At 41.4% G+C, this 27516-nt stretch overlaps 1 protein-coding gene across 2 annotated transcripts in view; it reads right to left on the bottom strand.

Moving 5' to 3' along the window:
- zftraf1 (zinc finger TRAF-type containing 1) overlaps window positions 1-27516 on the bottom strand; it is a 146638-nt gene that overhangs the window by 72459 nt on the left and 46663 nt on the right. For both annotated transcript variants that reach the window (XM_078536169.1, XM_078536166.1), the window contains exon 2: window positions 6463-6701. In XM_078536169.1, the coding sequence (XP_078392295.1) occupies window positions 6463-6701 (239 nt within the window). The remainder of the gene's footprint in view (window positions 1-6462; window positions 6702-27516) is intronic.

The raw sequence follows: 27516 nt of genomic DNA, 5'->3' as shown, positions 1-27516 counted from the left end.
CACCATTCAGTCTCGATGCCTATTATTGTCCAGCCTCGAGGGGACTATGGTGGGATCTCAAGATTATAGCAAACTGGATAGAAGTAATAAATTGGAAACAATGTTTCTAGCTAAGCCATAACAGGCGGAAGAACACAGGTTCAAACTATTACTTGGCAAATTTAGACTAGTATCAGGATGTAGCGTGTCACACAAAGTGATTAATACGTGGAGTGGACTTTGGGAAGGCTGGATTAAGCAAAAAGCCATTTCAGAAGCATTTTGCTCTTATTTTAGGATTGCAATCCTTTCTGAATTGATTAACCAAATGGATCAAATGGTCTTCCTTATCCATACCTATCCCCCCCATGGTTTTGCCTGTAAGGTGACATAAATATCTGAAATTGTAAAAATTCTCCTATTGGGAGTGCCATAGGGCCCCATTCACACTCAGACTATTGATGAGACTGTGGTGCTATGGACAAACAACATAGGGTTAAGCTTGTGGTGTATAAGATGTGACCTACATCGTGGATCAAAGCTTCTAGGGATACAAAGGAGGAGTTTCACTGACTCCAAGAGTAAGGCTGATTTACGAAAAGGAGGTTGGTGTTCTGGACTATAAATGTCTAGAAGAAAAAGCTGGCACATCACCCTGTGTAGGTTCTTCCATCAGGATGAAGGATGATGGTGATCAAATACATGATGAGAAAACATGAAGATTTGGGGTTTCAGCTGCTGTATGGCATTATCCAGAGGTCAGAGGTCATCTTCGTATCCCGCCCTCAGTGCCCAGCATTACTGGATGGCAGAATCGCAAATGACTACTGCTGAAACCTCCACTGCTTGAACGGCGGCAATAGGCTGCAATGACCATGCAGTCACTGTTGCAACTAGCAACTATCTGCCGCTTAACGACTGGGGTAGGCAGGGAAAAGAACAAAGCAACGTATCATTGGGATTGATGACACCTCCAGGAAGACGCATCTGGTAACAGGAGCTCAGTATCAAGTCAACTCTGTGGCAGACTCAATAATCTGATACCAGAGCTTGGTGGGTCCAAAGTACTCCAGGACATTGTTTATTACTGACCAGCAGCCTGTTTCACTATTTGAACCTGGAAGTACAAAGCTGTCACTGGGGACTTGAGTTCTTTTCACTCAGTCCCAGAAAACTTTGCAAGCCAATGTTAACGGGTGAAGAAGTCTATGCTGGAGAAGCAGCAGGAAGTTCTATATTCAAAGCCTCCGCCATTTCAGTTGGTTGAACTTCAGCAATACAGCTATGCACCGAAGCTCATGGGGCTTAACCAGGTGCACACAGGAGGGAATGTGTACTTCACATCAGGCAAAAAGAGACTCTATTTCAGCACAGTAGCAGCTCAGCTCAGAGACGCAAACATGGTGATTGGATTTTTGTGTACTAAAAAAATGTCAAACCAGACATTGTACCCTACACATACCAAATAAAATCTGTCCCAGTATAAACTTTACCCAATCAATTTCATCTCCCAAGGAAAGTTTCAGAATAATTTTACCCCTGGCCTCAAATGCAAGTCAAATGAAGATTCAGAATATCCACGGAATTTTACATCCTACTCCGCGCAGTTGTCTTCCATTGCTGGATATTTTCAGAAGCTCAGAAATCATCATATATTCCACTGAGCACTTGATCATCATTTTCCATACTGAGAATTTTCTAATATTAGCTTGGGTCAGCAGTAGCACTCTTGACTCCGAGTCTGAGGCTTGTAGGTTCAAACCAGTGGCCCAGCATGTATTGCAAGCTGACACTTCAATGCAGCAATCCCTGAGTACTGCTCTAAGGTGCACTTTCACAGAATTGATATTAAATCAAGGCACCATTTGCCTGTTCAAGTGGATGGAGAAGATCCCACAGAAGTATCCTAAAATGAGCAAGGCCTGGCCAACAGGTGCTTCTAAATGCAAGTTCATTTTTCTTTAATTGAAAAACTGATTATGTATCAGTTTTTGTGGAGTGAGGCTATTCCACTACTCTAAGGGAAAACAATTCTTTTGAATCTCACCCTTAAAAAAAGGGAAGATGCTCAGGTTCAATATTCCTACTTCAGGAGAAACAACTAGTCCAGATGAGATTAAAATTTTGTGAACCAGCTGCAAGTAATGATGTTGATTCTGAAATTGATGTCAATAACATGGGAGCTGCCAAGAATCCATCTAAATAAACAGCTTCAGTTTCCTGGGGGAGGTTGTAACTACTAGTCACAGATCCCCCAAAAAATTCAGGAGCTTCCCCATTAACAGATGCTTGAAGAACATGTAACAGAATAAACAAGTGATACATGACTAACTTGAGATACGCTGTGTGATGAGTGTGGCATGCTTGGAAAGAAAAAAGTGACTTTAGCCCCATGGTTCCAAAAGCTCTGCACCACTTGAGCTTTTCTTGTGTTATGCCTGGGTCTGATGTAGACTAATTGAAAGAGATTGATTGCTCTGATCGTAGAGTCACAGAATGGTTACACCGCAGGAGGAGGCCATTTGACCCATCATGTCTGTGCTGGCCATCTGAAGGAGCAAGTCACCCAGTGCAGTGTCGCTCCCCTTCCTTCTCCCTTCAGCCTTACAAAATTTTCCTTTTTACATAATGATCCAATTCCCTACTCTTGTACTATCTGTCTTTCCCAAAATGCTTTGCACCTTGGTATCCCTCTCTAATATTACCTCCTGGTTCCCACACTCTTACCAAGTTAGTCAGCAATTCTATTATCGTTGTATCATGTGACAACCAGTGGTAGGAGGCGAAACGGATGAAGCAATCTAGCAATTTCTGTGCTCCTACAATTATCAACAGGTCATGTCTTCAAATTTTCCAATGCAAACACGGGTGCTGCAAATCAAGGTCAAAATTAGCATTTGCAAAGTTGGACCATTGGTTGATGATCTAGTGAGCTGAGTCACACTATAGGGTTTATATCAGTTTGATGCCAGTCCTTCTAATGAAAATTTAGATTTAAACTCTGCCGACTGGTGTTGCAGGAAGTACTCATATTTTTGTCAACTTTCTCTCTTGCTGAAGACATCAATTCTTCCAGCAACTATGGTTCCTTGGGCAAGAGCCTAAACATAGGCAAAGTCAAGATTGATTCTTTCCTACTAAATGCCCACATATGCATACCTTCTAGCACTGGACAACTGGATAGTGACCAGGGATGGGATCCCTGGCTCATTTCCTCCCCATTCCTCAAAATATGGACAATGAGATGAATCCACTGCCAATATAGCTGGTTACATTCTGCCTCAATCAACTAAGCTATCAGTGGAGCTTGAAGGTCTAGCTAATGGAAACTGACATCTCCACCTGGACAACACAAATCAATGTAGAATCTTGTTCCATTAGTCAGTCATGTGAACAGGCAGACATCTCAAACAAAGGAAAAAATCTGTGGCAGTGCCTTGAAAGGCAGTTTAAACAGCTGTAGTGTCAATCACAGGGAAGGATCCAAAGCATGAGACAAATCTTGAAATCCCTGCACCAGCAAATGGAACAAAAACAGGGTTACTAGCGCCAAACTAAAGTCTCGAATTGAAGAAAGACTGAAAAATGATAAGCTCTGACTCTTCTAAAAGACTTCCTGAAAATTGCAAGTAATGCTCTGGGACCTCGGGGTGTGATGGTGAACAGTAATGTTTCCTCTGTATACTAACTTGGAAAGTAAAGTCGAGAATTGAATGTCAATAAGTATTTAACACAGCCACGCCTGCTGCCAGTGGTAGAAAAGAACAAAGGATATCCTCCAGGACTGGTCTTGCTCAGAGCCTGTGGTTTGGATTAAGAGTTAAAACAACAGAATGCCTAAGTACTTCTTACAGGGGAGATGGGAAACTGTCCTATTTGCACAAATGAGACTTTACTAAGAAGATCTGCCCAGAACACAAAGTTCAACAACAGAGGAAATAACATGCAGCAGTTGGGAATCTTTGTTATTTCCTTTTCCTGCTCTTACATGTAATCTAACATTATTCTCCAGTCCTAATTGGTTAGAAACTTGTTGCTTGTATAGAAGAGGTGTCATAAACACTTTAATCATGGAAAATGGTTCATCTTCAAGGACCAAGAACACTCTGGAAGAATTGCTGTTTAAAAGACACTGTCCCTTAAAGGGTTAATGCAAGGACTCTGGTTGCTGCTGTTCCTGGAAAAGACAGCATTTTACCAGAAAAGGTAATTAAGCAGTTTTAAAGAAGTTGAAACCTCTTAACCCTGGTGGGCAGTTTACAAAAGGGTCAAATGGTCGTTTATGGCTTTGATAAAAAACCATGTCTGGAAAACTGTGTTTTAAAAGCTGGTTTTGGTTTTGCTTTTGGGAGACACAAAAAAGATCAACTGCTTGGATAAAGAACACACCAGATCCTGAAGCTCCAAGCCCAGTCCCAAAGCAGAGAATGAATGGAAGTTGCTCCGAAATCGCTCTACATTCTGAAATCAACCAGCTGCAAGTTTTCCTTGAAGTCTGCCTGAAAAGTAGTGCAAGGGTCATCGATTGTTCCCCCGACCAGTGCTGAGAAACCAGCTGTATAAATCGGACACCATTTCAAGGGTTGCACTATCTATCCTTTTCCCTTGAACCATTGACCTTTAACCATTTGGCACAATTCCTCTACTTTTTTTTTGGTGGGTGTGTGCGCGCGTGTACGAATGAATGAGTGAGTGAGAGAGAGAGAGAGAGTTAAGGTATTTAAAAGAACGAGTTAAGGTATTTAGACAGAGTAATTATTATACTTTCATATTTCACTCTGTATGTTAATAAGCTTTGCCTTTCTCCTTGACAAGTCCAGTTTTATAAACTAATAATTTTGTTGTTTATTAAAGAAACCTGGTCAGTGAGTGGTCACTCGGAGACTAATAGGCAAAGCACATATTTGGCCATATAGCTAGCTGGAAAAATCATTTAAATACATGCTGTGACCCCTAGAGTAGAGGAACTAGAGACAGACATTGCACTTCTCCCATCTGGGTTTAACAGAGGCTGTGGTTTATAAGTTAAGTGGCAGTTGCATCAGAATTGGAATACAAAGCACTAGTTTGCCAAACAGATTTGCAGTCTGTAAAAAGGGAGGTGCTTGCCCAGGAAGTGGGAAAACAGAGGGGAGCAGTTACCCCAGGAGACGTTTGTGCATTTTTAGTACATTGCCACAGATCAGCATCGGTAGAGGCAGGAGAACAAGGGTGCACAAGACCTCTAAATCAATTCTTAAACATTTAAATCAACATTGCCCACGGCAGATCTCCAGGGTAATTGCTTTATTTTTTAAAAATGCAGCAATTATAACAGCTCACTAAGCGAAAAATAAATCGATACTCTGCACAGAATACAGATCAGGGCCTGCAATTTCCCCCAAAACATTGAACTCTCGATCTCAAGTCTCAGGGTCCTAGGTGCTTTGAAGAGAGAACTGGCCCAGGACTGCTGACTCCAGTCGTAGTGGAAGCCTGAGAAAACCTGGCTGTGCTCTAAAAATATGTTGAACAAGATAGGGAGGGAAAATTAACCTATAAAGCAAGTCTTGCGTGCCAGAAAGGAATAAAGAAAAAGGCTAAAATATGTGCAGTTTCATACAATGCCCATGATTGTGGAATTCTTTACCGCAGAGGGCTGTAGAGGCTGGGTCATTAAGTATATTCAAGGCTGAGATAGACGGATTTTTAATCAGTAAGGGAATCAAGGGTTATGGAAAAAAGGCAGGAAATTTGAGTTGAGGGTTATCAGATTAGCCATGATCTCATTGAATGGCGGAGCAGACTCAATGAGCCAAATGGCCTACTTCTGCTCCTACGCCTTAGTTGTCAACTGAACTCTCCAAGACATTGCTATTGAAAAGACCGTAATAGGTTAATGCTGTCAGTGTTGCTTTCTGAAGTTTTTGTGCAATCCTATTGTAATATCTTAAGCTACCCTAACCACTGTATTAATGATACTGCCCATCCTTCCTCCCCCCACCACTGCCCAAGTCAGTCTGAGGATGGACAGCTAGGCAATGGATTGTTTTTTTCTGTAATGCACCAGACAAGTCACGAGAGTTTTAATTATGAAAATTACCAGTTGAGAAATCAATAACTTATTTATACAAGTATCATATGGGTAACAAACAGTCGCCATTCTGTGTTCTTTGCACTGGTTTCGGCATTTTCATGGACATGGGACTGGCTGTCAGTCTGGCGAGGAACTGCTGAGTGCTAGGACCTATCATTTACAATTGGGCAGTGCACATAAGACAGTGGGGTAGAGCCAAGTGGGTGTTGCCACCTCAACTTATCAAAGATAATTTTTGTTTTACATTGCCCCCAAAACCCACTTGTGCATGTCAATACATTTCTGCCACCCTAAAATTTAGTGCCTGCACTCCCTTGGCTCCCTACTCACTGTGAATAAAAAGCCAGATCAGTAAGGGCCGTGATTTGGTTAATAAACTGCCTGGTTCTGAGGTTTAAGTGCATTACCTGTCCTGGCAGTCCTCCTTCTGGTGTCTCTCGAGAATGGAGCGTGGGAACTGCTTCAGGCAGAAGCCGCACTCGCTGGGAAGCTCGCTCACCGCCTTTTCCACGGCCAGGTTCCTGCAGCACAGGCTCTTGCTGATCTCACAGCGGCAGTTCGGGCAGGTGGCCTGTTCCTCCTTCAGTCTGGCATCAGCCAGCAGGTGAATGAAACAGCCTGCACACATCAAGTGACCATTCGTGCACTGCCGGGCGGAAAGAAAACTTACATTTATACCAAGTTGGACACTGCAGCAAGTCTTTTTGATTTTTTTGATTAGGGAGGGCGGGCAGTGCTAGGAAAGTGAACAGTTTTTATTTTGCATCCAACTGACAGCAAGAACTCACAAGGTCAGGCATAGCACTAATCAGATGCAATGCAGAGCACTCCAGCTTCCTGCAATGCTCCAACCCACCTGAATACAAATTCGGAACCATTGCCCATCAAACCAGCAACTTCTTTTCACCATACTTACTGTCCTCGTGGTCCCTCATAGCTAGGCTGCAGAACGAATGCCAAGTTATGCTGAACTTGGGCAAAGTTATCTAATTCCTATCTGTTGGGGAAATGGATAGAGATAGCCTTAAACTCTTGTGGAAGTCCTCAACAGCCCTTTGAAACAGAGGAGGTCTTCACCTCCACCTTTCTTCAGCCGGACACAAACACAAGTCCCAGAGGACAGAAGTGTGTATTCTAATATATGCTACACCTACCTTCCCCTCCTAATGGGAACTGGCAACACCGTCAAGAATTTCTGGATATAGGAGGAGCAGGGAGAGAGAGAAACAAAAAGCAGCAGGTATACCTTGATTGACAGAATCCGCACTAGCTGCGCACAGAACCAACAGATCGCAGCAGCCAGTTACAATACTTTGCACCACAGTAATTTCACATTTGCTGGGAAGGTTTATTGGTTAAAATACAGTGCAGACTCACTGCTGTTCTATGCCAATACCTGCAGTCCGTCATAAACATCTTGTGGTCAACTCGAGCAGACAGCTAAGATTTAGCTGAAAATCAAATTCCAGATGGATTCCCAAACACATAATTGTCATATGAGCAAAGTGGCATTTTTTTAGATGTCAAACATCTTATTTTACAAGGCGGCATCAAAGCCAGGCAATAAACCCTCAAGTGTTGGTAAAGAAAGTTTACGTTGGAATTCAAAAACTATTCTTCATTTTTCATTTATTTAACACCCTCGGCAGGCATGCCACAAGTGACTTTCAATCAAAAGGGAGGACAGGGCCACTTTTTGCCTGATACTGCTCGGGAACAGGTTAGACAAGAGGGAGCACTCTTGTGATTTTCCATTGTGCCGACTGGCCCACTGACAACACCACCCCAATTGCCCAGTAGTTTTACAAGTCAGGGAAAGAAAGTCATTTCATCAGACATATATCACTACAAATATTTTATGGGAGTTTGAAAAGGAAAGCTGGGTACAGTAAGATTACCTACCTTCTCTCTCTCCCTTTCTTATCCTCCACATACCTCAAGACAGGCCCATCATCCAATAGGGGAAAATCACCTGGATGGTGTCCCTCCAGGAGTTCTAACCTCACTGAAGTCTCTCAAGGGCCATGTGATCTTTCCCCATTCCTAGGCTGTATAAGAGCCGTGGCTACACACCGGTCCGCGGTTCTTTTATCGATGGAGGCAGCCTGCAGGGTAGGTAATGCTTACACAGCAAAGGAAAACAATTTTGTCAACATTTAGTAAATGTCAAAACACTCCAAATGAGAGTTAGAAACAGCGGGATAAGTGGGTGTATGCGAGATATGTGGAGGATAACATACATTCAGAAAATGGGCAAGACCACAGTGAATGAAGGTAGTTAATCTTACTTCCTTCCTCATTCATTTATCCTCCATGTATTTCAGGAGTACGCTTCGGTAATGTTAGAAAATGGAGGTGAAGAGTCTATGGTAAATCAAAGCTTGTCTCAAGGCTCAAAATGACTCTTGGGAGATATTTCAGACCATCTTGTTAAAATAATATTGTAAACACTTCATGGAGTCTTGAATTCATCTTCTGGTGTGAGCTTATGAGGCTGCAGCAGCTTGAGTGTAAGGAAGTTTTACCCTATGTGATAACTGGTTCATAGATGTTACTCAGTCACCAGTTTCATCGGTAACAAAGATTGGAGCAAATGAATCAGTTAGAGAAAGCTCTAAAAATGCCTAAGTCAAATCAAGAGTTGGTTGCATGGTGGTGGAAAGAATAAGAGGGATAGACTCTTTAGAAAGATGGAGCGCTGAGCTCATTCATACGTTTTCCAAGATTGTCCTAGAAGTAACACAAGGCAAGCACCAAATCAATATGGTGGATCTACTGAGAGGCCAACATTCTTTGAATCATTGCACGTCTTAAGCCAAACTACATCAGAGACTTAAAAGGAGCCTTAACCTGCAGAGGCCAAGATAGCACAAAGGGTCAATCTAAACTACATGGTCTGGGCCTCCTTTATAAAACTCAATACTAGACAGTGGTTTCATCCCCAATGGGTTTCCATTTACAATAACTGAATGTTCTAACTTTGAAGCTTCAATCAGTAGATGTTTTATAAAAGATCAGTATTTTGACAGCCCCAACATAAAACTCTTCTAGTTCTATCTTTAGAGTACAAGACGGATGCCAAAAAGTATGTCCATCAATAAAGGTTGAAAATGTAGCAGCCAGGGAACAGTCATGGGGCATAAGGCAGCTCATTTCACCAGATACAGGAACCCAATCTACTCTTCTAAGCTTTAAGACACAGAGGGGATACAAGATCTTTTTTGAAGAATGCAAGATCAGAATTTTTAGCAGACTTGTTCTGTGCATCGTGGTCAGAAGACAGAAGAGGGTTCATCTTGTGCATCACTTCTTTCTTGAAGTTGTTCATGTCACTTGCAGAGCCTGAATTTGGCTGTGGAAGCCTAAAGATGAAAGTTCAGCATAAGTCTGCAGTGTCACTTAACAGAAAAAAAATCTTTAATCTTTCCTGTCTTAAAAAGTGATTGTGTAGAGTACTGCAAGAACTATCTGGTGAAGACAGCAGCAATTTGATCCAAAGAAATACTTTTTTTAACCCTGAAGCTTAACAAGCTCTCAGCACCTTTAGATTATGGTGCAATTTTCTTTTCCTGGTTGAAAGATACATCAGGGGAAATAAGATGTTAGGGTTAAGTTTCCTCCTGTCTCTATATTTTCCTGCTCCAAGATGCAGGCATCCAAACACAGCCAAAGGAAGTCTTTTTGATTCAACAAGGTGGTAGATAAATCTCTACTAAATGAATTTTAGGTTTTGACATTTCTTAAAGCACTTAGCATTTTTGCAACCTAATAACAAAAGATCTCCAAAAGCTTCTCCTGAAGACCACCTAGATGACAGGAATACAAAGTGTGTCTTTGGAATTTTGAATAGTCAAATAATGCTTCTAACAGTGAAACTCCAAAAAACTCTGCATTCTGCATATTGCAATCCACCGATGGAACTGTGTTCTTTCTTTCACACAAAGGTAACTGTGCCATTCTGTCATTAGTTTGAAGGAACCAGGTGAAGATGAATAAACTTTAGAGAATAGACCTGAAGTACGCCCATCCTCATTTGTAAAGTGCCCGGGAATCACAGCCAACCGCTTCTAACCATGCAATTTCTTTTACTTCTCTATAGCAAGGGGTCTCTGAATAGTAAATTTTATCTGAACCTAGAACATCATAGAAAGGGTGCAGAGGTTTACCAGGGGATGAGGGGCCTCAGTTATGAGAAGCTGGTAAAGTTAGGGTGATTCTCCTTGGAACAAAGGTTAAACAGTGACCTAATAGAGGTTATCAAGATTGAGAGGCCTTGATGGCGCTAAGAGAGAAAAACTATGCTCTCTGCTAAGAGAGTCAATGACCAGAGGTCACAGATGCAAAATCACTGGCAAAAGATCAAGGAGGGAAATGTGGAGAATTTTTCTCATTCAGTTGTTGGGGTCTGGAACCCTCTATCTGAAAAGATGACAGAAGCCGATTCCATAAATAGCTTTGAAAAGGATTTGAACAGGTACTTGAGGATGAGGAACTTACAGACAAAAAGTGGGGATGTGGGACTCAGCATTGCTGCTCTTTTGAAAGATCCAGCACAGGCATGACAGATTGAATGGCCTCCTGTGCGATATTATGTTATGATTTTAGGAAGACCCAAAGCAATGGAAGTTGGAGATTTTTCTTAAAGAGAAAGTAAGTTTAAGAAAGTGTTTTGGCCTCAACCAAACAAATATCAGGCGATCCCAAAGGGTTATCAGAATTAGCAAGATCCTCCAGTATATCCCTTGTGATACAATTGATGCATACAGCATAGACATAAATCACAAAGCCAAAACTAAATCTGGTTAGGCAAAATACAATAACCATGATCCAAGTTGTCCGTCAGTGTAGCCACAATCCAAAAGGTCAGAGGTTCCTCGAGCAGTAAATATCTTTGTGAACAAACACTGTAGACATACAAGATAACACGAGGACTCTTATCCCAGGAGGCATAGACAGATGTTGTGGTATTCAAACCTTCAGTGCCTGCTCATTCTATGTTCCACAGCAACACTTGGAAAGGGAGAGCCGGGTCATAGAATCAATGATACAGCACAGAAGGAGGTCATAAGGCCCACTGTGTCTATGCTGGGAAAAGGTGAATGCAATTAGCATGACACCTGCTCCCCAGTAAAATAAAACTATCTAATCTTAACCAATGCTCTCCTATCAGATCAATCCAAAGATAAATAAAAATGTTCTCATTTATTTGGTAAATTCCTTGAAAAGTATTTTTGTTTCACTTTAGATTTGGGCAGCAAAATCCTGAGGTTAAGTTTCCAGCAAGTATGAAGCTATTCAGCCTTCCAATTTTTCATCACACACCTTTATGAAGAGGCAGTGACATTTTGGTCTGATGCTGTCTTTTGATGGAAGACAATAAAGGCTCATTGAAGGACTGTGATAGGTAAATAAATCTCAACAGGAGGTTGAAAATGTGAAGCTTGATTTCATTTCATTTCTGATTTCCAAAGTATACGTCTCAGCTCAAAGCGAATTTGAAATGAATCAATAGAAGTACCAAAGCTTTTCACAGTTGACATGTTTGCAAGAAAAACTTTTGAGAACTAGTCCTACAGAAAGACCAACAAGCTGAACATTGTTGACTGGAGAACATAAGGATTGATCTTACAGCATCAACTCATATGGAGCTGCACTGGAGTGGGAAACCAGAAGGTTTTTGCAAGTTTTCATGGGCTAAAATTCTTGGAGGTTTGTCAGAAATGTTATCACCTATGGGCTTATCCTGAAATTTATGGAACATAGATGAATGAGGAAGAAAGCAGTTAGTTGAATTTTGGTGCCTATAAGAAAACCTGACAAGATGGTTAGAATTGCTTGAGACTAGTAGTTAGAACAGTTCCGTGTTCCATCAAATGCTCGGCTCCAGTTTAAAACATTAAAACATTTCACAACCCAGTGACATTTTGCAAATGAAACTGATGGAATTTAATAATATTAGCAAAATAAAAAATTGTCATCAGTAGTTAACAGACAGAAGCACCACTCAGATCACTCCACAGTAACCAGAAACATGTGCTTTTCTGTGAGATTACAGCAGCTCAATGAAAGGGACAATACTTCACACTATACAGAGTGGGACCACTACAGAACCCGAGCCTTTTTGTTAATGCCCTTACTCATCCTGTGCCAAACTTATTTGAATGCTAGGTAAACAATTCATCATTTGAGCTATATCTATAGATATAGTCTTCCATACTCCAATATACTAAGTATAGTTCAACTCCATATACACAATAAACATATATTTATTGCATATGTGGAGTTAAACTATAGTGTCGGATGACAGCAATATATAGAGCTCTATATTAGATATTCCTTCCCCCTCTGACACAGGGTCCTGATGTTAGCTGCATCAGCAATTCTGACTAGTTAAGCTATCAGAAACCTTAGAATCCAATGAGGGCCTGCATCTAATTTTTAAAAATCAAACATCTTTCAGGAATGAACTGAGGAATAGCAAGAGTAAGAGTTCTACAGTTGGACTATGTTGAAAAAATACAATGCATTATGGTAAGAACATTCTGCCTCATTTATAAAGGCATATATTAATTATCAAACGTAAAAATCATTGTTGTGTCTGAGGTGGGTCTAAGAACCTAAATGTATTTTCACAAAGTCCTGCAACAACAAAGGAACCAACTTATGTGCTCAGAATGAGACAACAGTGCTTAGTGGAAGTGCTTCAGGTTGCTGCGCATTTATCAAGGCCTTCTATATATTAGCCCTTCAAGTTAGGCTTCTATGTTGACTCCTGACTGGATCAGGGACACTTTAAAGAGATGAATCAGGCTACATTTGTTAAGTTCTGCTTAGTTTAGGATTTATGTCACATGGTCACTAAGAACCAAAAATGGTAAATACTAAATCTGAATGTTGGTGATTACCCCATTGGTAAGCACAAGGGCGAAGTGGATGTCCACCAAGGCAGGGGGCTCACACGTTGTGTGTGTACAATTCTGTGCTGACAGAGTAGCTCTCTTCAGTGAGAGAGATTTCAGCTTGCAAGAAAATATAGGTTCAATTTGCCCAAAACAACATTCAAATTAGTTAGTGGTGGTTAGTTGAGAGATGAATACTTTCACTTTTAAGGTGTTCTTGAAGAACCTGGAGATCATACGATACTCTCCAACCATCCAAGGTGATCCTCTTCCTTAGAGCGCAGTTGTTCATGATACTAGGACATCTTCCACTACTCAAGACAATTTGGCAATTCTGCCTCAAGAGTCAAACTATCAAGTAGATATACCACTTACCATTGATTTATCCGAGACCATGAGGGATCCAGTCTGACTGGTTGGTTGCTGAGTTACAAGGTTTTCTCAGCCAGTGAGAGGTCTCAAAGATGACCAATCTGCATTCTCCAGATCTGACAAATGTTTTGGGTTAACAGGGGAAATTGGATCCTAGCCACTCATGTTGAATAGCCCATTTGCTTGGCTGGTCCAAAGTTCTGATGAACATATCCAATGTAACAGTCTCTACTCCTGTTGCTGGATATTCAGAGCAGGCTTGTTCTTTGAAGAAAACTAGATTAACCAAATTGCTTGACAGCCAAGCCCACTGTGCATCAAAACGTGCATAAATTCATGTTTCTTCTCATTAAAGGTGGTGACGCAGGGGAAGATGTACAATGAAAGTCTGAAAATACTATTATAAGCATGCCAACAGGTTCCTGAATGCACCTGAGCCATCAAAAGATGTGTGGTAATAAATATCCTTCACACTCAAAAACTTCAGTTTCATTCTGGGCCAGAATACCCCCTTTTTAAGGTACAAGCAGAATCTTGCTAAATAGTGCAGAAATTTGGGCAAACTCAAGGAGGGAAGGAGAACGGCTGGATACTAATGAGATGTGGAAGCCGAGATGTATTTCTGAAATGATGAGAAAGGTCAAAATCAGGAACCAGCACATCAGGGGGTCAGTGAAGATTGTGGGAGCATCAAAGAACGTAGCTGAGAAGGGACTGACATGGAATGGTAATCTGTTGCAGAGAAAGAGTGAGAGCGCGCGAGAGGAGAGAGAGCGCGCGAGAGGAGAGAGAGCGCGCGAGAGGAGAGAGAGCGCGCGAGAGGAGAGAGAGCGCGCGAGAGGAGAGAGAGCGCGCGAGAGGAGAGAGAGCGCGCGAGAGGAGAGAGAGCGCGCGAGAGGAGAGAGAGCGCGCGAGAGGAGAGAGAGCGCGCGAGAGGAGAGAGAGCGCGCGAGAGGAGAGAGAGCGCGCGAGAGGAGAGAGAGCGCGCGAGAGGAGAGAGAGCGCGCGAGGAGAGAGCGCGCGAGAGAGAGAGCGCGCGAGAGGAGAGAGAGCGCGCGAGAGGAGAGAGAGCGCGCGAGAGGAGAGAGAGCGCGCGAGAGGAGAGAGAGCGCGCGAGAGGAGAGAGAGCGCGCGAGAGGAGAGAGAGCGCGCGAGAGGAGAGAGTGCGCGCGAGAGGAGAGAGTGCGGGAGAGGAGAGAGCACGCGAGTGGTAAGGCATGTGATGGAGATGGGGACTGCCAGGAAAAGGAAGATCTAAGACCAGATGGAAAGATGTGGTGGCCAGAGACTGAAAAGCAGCAGGATCAGAAGAGGAATTTTTATATATTCATTTGTTCATGGGATGCAGGCATCACTGGCTAGACCATCGTTTATTGCCCACCTCTAATTGGCCTTAAGGTGGTGGCAAGCCGCCTTCTTGAACCACTGGAGTCTGATGGAACACGCACAGTGCTGTTAGGGAGTTCCAGGATTTTGACCCAGCAACAGTGAAGGAACGGTGATGGCGTATGGCTTGGAGGGGAGCTTGCAGATGGTGGTGGTGTTCCCCTACATTTGCTGTCTTTGTCCTCCTAGGAGGTAGAGGTCGTGGGTTTGGAAGGAGTTGTCGTAGCAGCATTGGTGGGTTACTGCAGTGCATCTTGTAGATGGTACACACTGTTGCCACTGTGCACCGGTGGTGGTGGGAGTGAATGTTGAAGGTTGTGAATGGGATGCCAATCAGATGAGCTGCTTTGCTCTGGATGGTGTTGAACTTAGAATGTTTTTGGAGCTGCTCTCATCCAGGCAAGTGGAGTAGTAGAGAGGAATGAGTGACTGACAGGAGGAGATGGAGAAGGGTAATCAACCAGTATGGTGGTGACCCCCAAATAAAATGGGAAAGACTGGAGAAAGATGAAAGTAGAATCTTGAGCTTTCTTAGTTTCATGCAACTTTTCCTATGGCTGGAATTAATAGGTTTTCTGGCATGCCTGAAGCTGAGAATTTTCAAGCAAGCATTTGGCCATCCAGATAAAGTAATCCATCTCAATGGTGGGGGGTGGGGTGAAAAACACATTATTCACACAGGCAGCATTACTTTTTCAGGGTACATCAAAACAGGCTCATACTTCAGCTAAAACCAGTCAAGTGTGTCATCCACTTGAGTTTCCACCAGTGTTCACAAAGATGGTGGTCATTGCTGCAGAGGCAAAGAAAGGGGATCGAGATCTTCCTGGCTGGGATTTGTTTAGGATTTCTGGGTTGTGGAAAACCAAGATCCAAGATTATTAATTCCTCCTTGGTAACGTTTTTCAGAGCTGAAACCCTCTTCATTTGCACACTGTACTTCAGTGAAGCACTCCTAATGACTTGCATGGTTGAAGGATTTACTATTCCACATCCTTGATATAAGTATGAGATGTTTCAGTTCAAGATGATGCACAAGAGACTGTCTTCCTCAGGTAATAGTTCAGTTTGTTTTTGAGATGGAAGATGACACTAGTTAAGATGGGTTTCCTCAGGCTGGTCCTTTGGTAATGGTGTTTTTTTACAATGGTATCGTTTGCTGCAAAATGCATCAACACTCAAATGTCTGCACTGACAATTTGGTGGTCACCCAAGATTGAAGTTCTGATATGTTGATGTCAGAGCAGGAACAGAACGATATAATGAATAGGTTTATACCTAAAAGAGTAAATATTGCAGGACTCTAATGCTGACTCCTCAGTGAACCAAACTCTCAATTAAATCAGTAGATTCTTATGGTGATTGAGAGAAACCTGCCTCACTTCATCAAGAAAGCTTCAAGAGACCGTCCAAAAGATGAGGCAATCATACCAAGTTCTTTTGCCGGTTTTTTTGGATAAGCTCCTCAGTCACACACAAGTATTATGGATAGGAAATAATGTGGGGTTCCAACTCTGAACTCAAATGTTGGTATCAGTCAATGCTAAGGGAAAGTTAGCTGGGAATAAAAATGCAATAAAAAGCCTCAGTAAGGTGTTTGTTGATGGGTTAACAGCACACAAGTACTGCCAAAAAAAAGCAAACATAAATGAGGGTGCAGTCCACGTCAGCAAATGTACAGGGATTGTGACGAGCACCTCGCAGATTCTGATGGTTGGTGTGTTTCTCTGTATGATGAAAAAATATATTTTCATATAAATAAACAAATTAAACAAGTTAAATGGGGGAGATTTTGTTTTTTCATGACCTAATTCTAGAAACTAGTACTAATGGTCTTCACAGTTGATTGATTTCACCCACGAGAATCACTAATTGGCAAGTAACAAAGCAGTGCCACGTTGTTCCTCATCATGTAATCAGATCCCGTCTTCCAAAGAAAAGTTCTTGGTTGATTACAACATTAACATGAGAAATTTTAGGAGTGGGAATAGGTCAGAGGCCAACGAACTCATCTGATTTCCATGGATCTCAACTTCATGTGAGTATTGTCTCATATTTCTCAATCCATCCTCCCTCTAGCGACAAATCCAATTGACCCCACTTACACGGTTCAACATCTGGAACCTACTTCAATTGACTTTCCTGTTAACAATTCATGACTTTGCGTATTAAAAAATAATCTACTCAACTTCCCTTATTCCTAATCTTTAAACTGAAGTCTTCTGACATTGGAAAAAGTTGCTTTAAAGTGGCCAAAGTTGTGTGTCTTCATGGGCTACATAGGTGTGTAACCTTGGAGCCTCAATATACACATATCGCAAGCACTGGATCTTGATTAAGATTTAGGATTTATCTACCAATAATTCTGACCATTATGCTCATCAAATAATTCACTTTGGACAAGAACACACACAAGCATGTAAAGAACAGTTCCTCAAGCTTCAGTGGCCAGAACCGGTCCAAAATCCATATAGTTGGAGTGCCCTCGGCTTAACTCTAATTCATCAGTCACTAATCAACTTGAAAACCTCAAAATCGTTTCTCTTCCAAGAAGTAAACCCAATTTTTAAAAAACTATTCTCCACCAATTCTAGACAATCAGCTTGCTTTCCCACATATCCTCTCAGGAGGAGCAGACTATACGCTCCGTGGTTAGGTGAGAAGCGTACACTATTGCTGATATGGTGGGCCTAGTACTTTTTAGAGCAATACAGCTATTTAATCTTATCCTCTGCTCTGTTTTACACTGTAGTTAAGTATTGGACTGGCACTTTTACATTCATCCACCCTAACCCCTCAATCTCATTTCCAATCAGCACACTACATTGCAGCAGCCTGCACAGCAATCCCTCTTTTTATTCCTTGTGCCCAAGTTACATTTTTACGCTTATCCGGTGAACTCTCAAATATTGGCCCGGCTAGCTGAAAGATCCAAAGCCAGTTCTCACACTGCTCTGCTTTACAGTTCATTATCTACAACCAGCCCATTTCATTTGTGAAGATACTTCCATTAAAACTCAGGCTAGATTAAATTTCAGAACATTAATGCAGTCTTAAAAGTGACTAAACACTTCGCACTAGTTCCCTCCGTTTGTATGGTTACAATTTAACTCTCCTGCATCAATTTTAAGCAGATTCTAGATCCCTCAGTGAGTGACACAAACTGGTGTCCGATTGCACTTGCTGTGATGATGTTATCAAAACCCTTAGATTGGATTACCATCTTAGATTCACTGCAGAGCTACTTGGTATAATTTGAAAGAGTTAAGTTTTCATGTAAACAGAAGAGATTGTGAACTGATAGTAACCTTTTTCTTTCACGTGATTATTCGTTCAGTCATTTTATTAAACCTCCAGAATACAAATTTTAAGTGTGACACATTTTTCTTTCAAAATCAGTAAATTTCTTAGTAATTTCCTATTTAGCTTTCCAGTTTTAAATTTAGATAACTATCATAGAAGCTTACATATGCGTCCACCCTTACTCCTTAGTGTCTCAGTTTTTTGATCAGGCGTTTGACAATATTTACCTGTTATGTGAACTGTCATAATGCAGTTGCAAATTGTGCCACTAGGTGGCTTGGTGAATCAAGTTCCTATTCCCAACTCTGTTGCCAACTTGCATAGTAAGAGTTTTGTTCAGTGACTGGATCAAAAAAGGAAAAAGAAATCAATTGATACCAGGCAATTTGCTGTGGCCCTTAACTTCCCTAGATTGTTTTGCTCTCAGAGCACCTGGGCAGTCCATGTCAGAATGTGGAATAGGTTGCTTTATAGGCAGATGGGCTGAAATAATTTAATGTAGAGTTGAACAGATGTTTGAGGTTGGAGGGCTTTAGTTTTTGTGACTTGACAGACTGCAGAGTCTCTTTTGTATTATTGGTGCTGAATTTCCTAAGATTGCTCTTATAAATCTCCTACTATTCTTTTCGTCCCTCTGAATGTGGAACTATTAGGAGTTACAAGCCCTGTGCTATAACTTAGTTCCTTTCCTCTCAAATGCCACACCTTAACATTACCATAAGACCATAAGACATAGCAGAAATTAGGCCATTCGGCCCAAGGAGTCTGCTCTGCCATTCAATCATGGCTAAGTTTCTCAACCCCATTCTCCCGCCTTCTCCCCGTAACCTTTGATCCCCTTACCAATCAAGAACCTATCTATCTCGGTCTTAAATACACTCAATGACCTGGCCTCCAAAGCCTTCTGTGGCAATGAATTCCATAGATTCAACACTCTCTGGCTAAAGAAGTTTCCATGGATTCCAGAAAAAGGCTGGTATATGCTCCAAGTGTCATCTACTACCTTGAGTTGATGTATATTGCACGGGTAAAGGGATGAGGGGGCTACCACAGACACATGCACAACAGCCCAAATGTATGGGTTACAGGAAATCCATAAAGTTCTGCTCTGTACTATAAAGCACTTTACAATCATTGCATCCTCTTCACCATTCCTCCCCTAACTCCTTGCCCCCAGAATCCACTCTTTACCCCCACCCTTCCCCCACTCCAATTGCCAACAATCTGAAAGTGTTGGGGTTACAACTAGTGCCTGAAAGCTACAGATTTCAATCTACATCATGGGTCCTGCTGCAGGTTCAACCCGATAACTGTTTTAGGTATTCTGCTTTGTTCTCTCATAAAAAGGGATAGAGAGGGACTTTTAAAAAAAAAACTCATTCGTGGGACACGAGTGTCACCAGCTAGGCCAGCATTTATTGCCCATCCCTAATTGCCCTTGTGTTGGTAGTGGCGAGCTACATTTCTGAAGCGTTGCAGTCCATCTTATAAATGCTTGCTTTGAACTCTTATTAATACAGTAATGCAAAGAGGTCGGTGAAGAAATGTTCTGGATGCTCTGCATTCTTTTATGTTTCATGTGCCAAGGAAAAGTAATAACGAGTGTACACTTGCAATGATAGGAGTTAGGATATTACACACAATAGGCTATGTACTTCCGATTTCTACTCAACTGCAGTACTTTTGAACCATCAGCATTACCGTAAACAAAGGTACAAACATATAACCAAGCAAAACCCAGAATTTTAACCTGTTTACCATAATGTTACCAAGCAGGTTTCAGAGATATGGCAATAAGCAGCAAAGCAAACTTAAGCAACTTAAGCAAACAAACAGAATTTTGCAATATGAAGGCAGCACCGCTCCAAAATTTAAATCCAGGTGCTCCCTCACCTTACAATGCAACATGGCACAGCAAAACAAAAAGGCTGGAAAATTTGAAGGTTTTCTCCCTGCAGTTAAGAGATTTTAGCCCAAGCTGCCATTGCTGACTGCTGCTCCTCAGCTCTTGGTTAACACCTTCATTTCAACAACTAGTGGGTTACTTCACACTGAGTGACACGTTCCTGCCAAATGGAGGAACAAGAGGAACCTGGGACGTGCGTAAGAATGAAGGACAATGCTTTAAGAGTGACCCCCAGCCAAGATTCTAACAAATGAGTCTCCAAAGTTCAAAGAGTTCAAGTTCCTTAATCGACTCTTCCAGAATTAATGTTCCCTACTTCCTATGAGTTAGTTCACGAGGCGATGAAATAACTGAACAGCTAACAAGGAATGACATAGTTGAGATTTTGCTCATGAGCCCTCTGTGCAACTGGTCATTCAGACTGGATGGGGCAGGAGGAACAAATGGTTTACAATTATTTTCTCATTTGTGAACTCAACACGCGTGCACTGTTAGCTTGGCAGTTAGTTTAAATTAGTTTTTCCTTAAAGAATATATTTCCAGTGTTTTGGCCACACCAGGTCACCCACAAAAAAATAGGAAATGACAAATGCAATCAGAAATATTGCACTTGAATGTTACACTACTGAAAATATTGGTGAAAATATATTTAAGTTATCACAGCAAGATGTGACATATATACACTCAGTAGTCCTAGATGTTCTTAAAAGGTAGCTTTAATTCAATTCTAGTCCTATTAAATGGGCTAAATGATCCATAACATGAGTAGATGTCAGTAAAGAAGCTGGAAGGAACAAATATTCACAAGGATCCTGGGCCAGGTGAAAAATTAGGAGTTATCGTTGATATTTTTCCAGTGTTGCTTAAATAATGGAAGTTTTATAGGTTTAATTGAGCTCCAATGAAAAAAAGGCAAAAATCCTACTTATTACAGGTCTAGCTATCTTATATATAACAGGGAAAAATGTTTGGGATTATCAATGAGACGCTATAAATAACGATCTAAAAGTAGAAGCATTGTAGGGAGCAGTCAGTATCATCTCATCAGTAACATAAACCTATTAAAATTCTTTTGACAGATTAAAAAAGGGAGATGGTGGTAAATCAGTAGACTATAGTGGATTTCCATGTGTTGTTTGGTGATAGACAAGTGGGGAAGGCAGAGTCAATGGTGATAAGTTTTAGAGATGGACTGAGAACTGATTTAGAAGACAGAAGGTGACAATAATTGGGGAAAATGCTCTGCTTGGGGAACCAGTTGAGATCCAGAGTTACCTGTTCTGGGACCCACCTGTTCACAACATTCGAGAAAGTCAGGGAACCAGGTGCATGCGGTAGTTATGTTTAAATCTGATGAAGACGTAGCCAATTGCACAGTTAAACTAGGATATGGTGCATAGATTTTAATGCAGATAAAGAGGGTTATGTATATAGAAACTGAGAATTGCAAACATAAGGAGCTGGCAGAGAATAGGGCTGAGAACTGACAGCTTTTGCTGAAGAATTGGGGGAGGCAGTGGCATAGTGGTTCTGTCACTGGACTAGTATTCCAGAGGCCCAGGGTAATTCTCTGGGAACCTGGGTTCAAATCCCACCACAGCAGATGGTGAAATTTTAATCCAATAAAAATCTGGGATTAAAAGGCTGACGTCATTGCCAATTGTCGTAAAAACTTCTGGTTCACTAATGTCCTTTAGGGAAGGAAATCTGCTGTCCTTACCTGGTCTGGCCTACATGGGATTCCAGACCCAGTGGTTGACACAAATGCCCTCAGAACAAGGGCAATTAGTGATGAGCAATAAATGGTGGCCTAGCCAGCGACGCCCACATCCCATGAACGAATATAAAAACAACCAAATGACCTCAATATAATTTCTTTGATCTAAGAAATTGACCTGAGGAAATCAACAAGTAAATTTGAGGAAATTAAATGTATGATTTTGTGGATTGGAAAATAGCTAATATAACACCTTTATTCAAGAAAGGAGGGAGGCAGAAAGCAGGAAACTGTAGGCCAGTTAGCCTAACACCTGTCATAGGGAATGTGCTAGAATCCATTACGAAGATTATAGCAGGGTACTTAGAAAATCATAAATGTGATTAGGCAGGTCCAACATGGCTTTGTGAAAGAGAACTCATGTTTAACTAATCGATTAAGAGATTTTTGACAAAGTAACATTCAAGGTGGATAAAGGGGAACCAGAAGATGTGACATACTTAGACTTTCAAAAGGCATTTAATAACCACATCAAAGGTTACGACACAAGATAAGAGCACATGGTGTAGGGGGTAACATATTAGCATGGATAAAAGATTAGAAGCACAGAGTGGGGATAAATGGGTCTTTTTCGAATTGGCAAGTTGTCACTAGTGGAGTTCCATACGGATCAATGCTGGTTCCTCAACTTTTTACAACCTATATCAATGACTTGGATGAAGGGACCAAATGTATGACAGCTAAATTTGCCGGTGACACCAAGATAGATAAAAAAGTACAACAAAAAAAAAAAATGCTGGAAAAACTCAGCAGGTCTGACAGCATCTGTGGAGAGAATGACAGAGCTAACGTTTCGAGTCCGTATGACTTTTCTTCAGAGCCTGAAACGTTAACTCTGTGTTTCTCCCCACAGATGCTGTCAGACCTGAGTTTTTCCAGCATTTTTTGTTTTTGTTTCAGGTTTCCAGCATCCGCAGTATTTTGCCTTTATCTTAGGTAAAAAAGTAAGTTGTCAAGAGGAGGCGGAGAGTCTGCAAAGGTTAAGTGAGTGGGCAAAAATTTGGCAGACACAGTATAATTTGGACAAATGTGCACTTTTTCACTTTGGCAGGAATAGAAAAGCAGTATACTATTTAAATGGAGAAAGATTGCAGAACTCAGTGTTACAAAAGGATCTGGCGTAGTGGTAATGTCACCAGATTAGTAATCCAGAGGGCCAGGCTAACTCTCCAGGGACATGGGCTCAAATCCCACCATGACAGCTGGTGAAATTCAGTTAATAAAATCTGGAATTAAAGCACTAGACTTGGCAATAATGACTATTAAACCAGTGTCAATTGACATGGAAATATTGAACAGACTGACTGAAGTTAAATTGGGAGGTCATCAATATCTGTGGAAAAGATTAGTAACACCTTTTTTAAAACTCAAAGGCAAGTAACAATCTTAATATTCTTAGAGTAGGGATCAATGGGGGTTGGGGGGTGGTGGGGAAGGTACATCTTTCTTGTAGGAGGGTTCAAAAGTAGGGACTATAAATATAAGATAGTCACTTAATAGCAAGCATGTACTTAAGGGTCATTTAAATGTCGATTTTATAGAAGGAAGGCCGCCATTAAATGTCTCATGGAGTAGTCAGCTTGCTGGGATGAAAAGCCATTTCACACTCTGGATTTATTTTTAAACTAGTTCCATCACATGTCTTTCCCCTTTCCGAGATTCACATATTTATATCATGAAAGACTAAACAGACTGGGCTCTTTTCTCTCAGAGAAGGCTGAGGTGTGACCCAACAGAGGCCATTAAAGTTGAGGGGATTCAATAGAGTCGATGCAGAGATGTTGTTTCTTTTGGGAGTGTTAAAAAACTAGGGGCCATAAATATAAGATAGTCACTAATAAATCCATTAGAGAATTTTGGAGAAACTCTTTTTTAAAACTCAGAGGTGAGAACGTGGAATTCACTACCAGGGATTGGTTGAGGCAAATAGCATAGATGCATTTAAGAAGCTAGATAAACAAGAGAGAAAGGAATAGAAGGATATGTTGATAGGGTTAGATGAACTAAGGTCAGAGGAGGCTTGTGTTAAACATCACATGGATCAATTGGGGCCAAATGTTGCTCTGCGTAAACACTAAATAATTCCATGCAAAAGCCAATGAAAGGCAAGCAAAATATACAGAACCGTCTCTCTTCAATGATGAATTGAAGTTTCTTACCCATAGTTTTCAGTTTCCACTTGTTGCATCAATCTCAGAACAGGAGCTGGCTTGGAGTACGTGACAAGCTTGTAATACACTCTCCACCAGAGGCGCTGGACTGAAATGACTGCAACACAACCAGCAACAAGCTAGGCAACGAGCCTCAATTACCTGCAGTCAGGGTAAGGCAATTAAGGAAACAGCATACCCTGAAGAGAGATTTTAATAGGTGCTGTTGGTATGACTTGCTTAGCCTTGCAAGCTTTCAGAGGTGAAACAAAACACTGGGAGAATAATTCCTGTTTGCAAGCCAGCCAGGCTGAGGGCCTGGACTCACAACTGACCCTCCATCCATGGGTCTCACCCATAGGAGCTGGACTGACAATAGAGAAAATAGGAAGTCAAATGCTTTATTTGGCTACTGGAGTCACTATGACAACAAAAACAACCCATGAATGATCTAAAAAGGAGAAATATAATCTGAGCCAAGTTTTTAATGATGAAAACTTTGATTGTGCAGCAGAGCCATGTTTCTGTCAAGCAGTAATCCAGTGCGGTACAATATCATGTCCATCTGCAAGGAGTGAATCGAACAAACTTGTTTCATAACGTGCAGTGCCAGATGATCATTGTGGTCCACCTGGCCAGTGTAAAGGAAGGATAGCAGAGGTAACCAAACTGTTTACAATTTCTCTGTGTTGAATCATAACTCAGGTCATGAGCAAATTCCTTCAGCTTGTTGTACTTTGTGGGAAGGCACTGATTGTAGGGAGGATATGGAAGTGTAGTTACCATGATGTTCATGTCCTGCAATGGTTTTACCGTCTTGAAAATTGCCCTTCAGCGAGACATTCAAAATCCAGTGCGGGCACGAATTCTCCTGTGATCTGGGAAGACAATGCCGAGAGATACACCAGACCTAATTTTCTTGGCTTAACAAAAGCTTTTTACTCCAGGGCTCGATCCCTTTGAGTGGGACACTATGATCGAGTGGAGGTTAAGTGCTCACATGGAAAGAAAGGTTAGGCCCAATGGTCTGTGTATGTATTGTAACCTCCGTATTTTCTGACTGTCCTGAGAAATTCACTCTTTTGGAAGATGGGGAAAGACCATTATTAACTCAAGGGTAGCCTTCTTGGGGCACTTGGAGATTGAACTTCATTACGTGTTAATGAAAGGCTAGATGTCAGACAATTTACCAATTTCAAAATGTTCAAAACTTGTTGAAGTGGTCAAATATTACTTATCTAAATGCAAAGCTATGTTGACCAAAGCAAGATTCTATGCAAAGGAGTCTTATTGTGGATCTTTATAATTAGGGAGACTCAAAATATATAAATATGTATATTATACATTTACATAGATTTTAAAAATGATGTGGAATATTAAATCAACCATACAAAAATCAGAGAGAGAAATTAAAAGAGAAAAGGAGCAAAAGAATGAGATAAATAGCACAAAAGATCAAAGGTAAAGTGTAGCTACCTGGATTACTCCTTAATCCGAAAGGTCCATAGTAACTGCTACCATATTTCACCCTCAAAGTTATTTATAGCTCCGCGTTAAACCATGAGGTTGTGGGGGTCATGCACACAAACCCCCACAGCACCTTGGCTTTCGCAATCTCAGTTACACATTCTCACAGAATGATAAAGCACAAGGAAGCCACTTGGCCCATCCTGCCTAGCTAGCTCTTTGGTGGAACAATCCAATTAATCCCATTCCCCTGTTCTTTCCCTGTTGTCCTGTAATTTATTCCCTTCAAATATTTATCCAATTCTCTTTCAGGTGTTACTACTGAATCAGCTTCCACCACTCCTTCAGGCAGTACATTCTGGATAACCTGCCATGTAACAAATTGTTTCCTCGTGTCATCGCTGGTTCGTTTGTCAATCATTTTAAATGCGTCCCCTCTAGTTATCAACCATCTTACCACAGGAAACACTTTCTCCTTATTTACTCTATCAAACCCTTCATGATTTTGAACATCTCTATCAAATCTCCTCTTAACCTCTCTGTTCCAAGGAGAACAATCTCAGCATCTGAAATCTGTCTGCATAACTGAAGTCGTGCTTCCGAGTTACCATTCTGTCACATCTTTCTGCACCCTCTGAGGCCTTGACAGCCTTCCAAAAATATGGTGCCCAAAACTGAAAACAATATTTCAACTGAGGCCTAACTAGTGTTTTATAAAGGCTGAGTGTAATTTCCTTGTTTTCGTACTCTATGACTCTTTAAATAATGGATTAAATATGCTCTTTAAAAAAAAGTCGTGTTTGTTGTGTTGTCACCTTCTCCTGCAACCTGCAAAAACTTGCATAAATAGACCCCCAGGTCTCTGTTCCAGCCTCCCAACTGGAAAGTTGTCTAGCAGAGTCCAAAAAATGCATAACATAATCAAGTAGAGTCAGCATGGCTTAATGAAGAGGAAATCATGCCTGACAAATTGATTAGAATTCTTTGAGGAGGTAACAAGCAGGATAGATAAAAGGGAAGCAGTGGATCTAATATATTTGGATTTCCAAAAGGCATTCGATAAGGTACCGCACATAAGGCTACTTAATAAGATAAGAGCCCATGGTGTTGGGGTAGCATATTAGCATGGATAGATGATTGGCTAACTAATAGAAGACAGAGTTGGGATAAGGGGGGGCATTTTCAGGATGGCAACCTGTAACTAGTGAAATGCCACAGTGATCAGTGCTGGGGCCACAATTATTTACAATATATATTAATGGCTTGAATGAGGGAAGTGAATGTACTATCACCAAGTTTGCGGATGGCACAAAAATAGGTGGGAAGGCAAGTGGTGAAGATGACAAAGAATCTACAGAGGGATACAGACAGGTTAAGTGAGTGGACAAAAATGTGGCAGATGGAATATAATGTGGGGAAAATGTGAGGTTATGCACTTTGGCAGGAAAAATAGAGGAGCTGAATATTATTTAAATGGAGAAAGACTGCACATTACCAGAAGGATATGGAGGCGTTGGAGAGGGTGCAGAGGGGGTTTACCAGGATGCTGCCTGGTCCGGAGATTATTAGCTATGAGGAGGGGTTGGAGAAACTCGGATTGTTCTCACTAGAGCGACGGAGATTGAGGGGCGACTTGATAGAAGTTTACAAAATTATGAGTGGCATGGACAGAGTAGATAGTCAGAAGCTTTTTCCCAGGGTGGAAGAGTCAATTACTAGGGGACATAGATTTAAGGTGAGAGGAGAAAACTATAGAGATGATGTGCGGGGCAAGTTTTTTACGCAGAGGGTAGTGAGTGTCTAGAATTTGCTGCCAGAGGAGGTGGTGGAAGCAGGTACAATAGTGGTGTTTAAGAGGCAGCTTGACAAAAATACATGAATAGGATGGGAATAGAGGGATACGGACCCCGGAAGTGCAAAATGTTTTAGTTGACGGACAATATGATCGGCGCAGGCTTGGAGGGCCGAAGGGCCTGTTCCTGTGCTGTACTTTTCTTTGTTCTTTGTTCTGCAGAAAGCTGCAGCAGAGGGATTTGGGGGTCCTCATGTGCAAATCAAAAAAGCTAGCATACAAGTTCAGCAGGTAATAGGGAAAGCAAATGGAATGTTGGCATTTCAAAGGGAATGGAGTATAAAAATAGGGAAGTCTTGCTACAACTATATAAGGCACTAGTTAGACCACACCTATAATACTGTGAACA

This window comes from Cetorhinus maximus, chromosome 3, assembly GCF_964194155.1.
Source record: "Cetorhinus maximus chromosome 3, sCetMax3.hap1.1, whole genome shotgun sequence".
NCBI classification, from domain to species: domain Eukaryota; kingdom Metazoa; phylum Chordata; class Chondrichthyes; order Lamniformes; family Cetorhinidae; genus Cetorhinus; species Cetorhinus maximus.
This window is presented reverse-complemented; position numbering and strand designations above follow the sequence as displayed.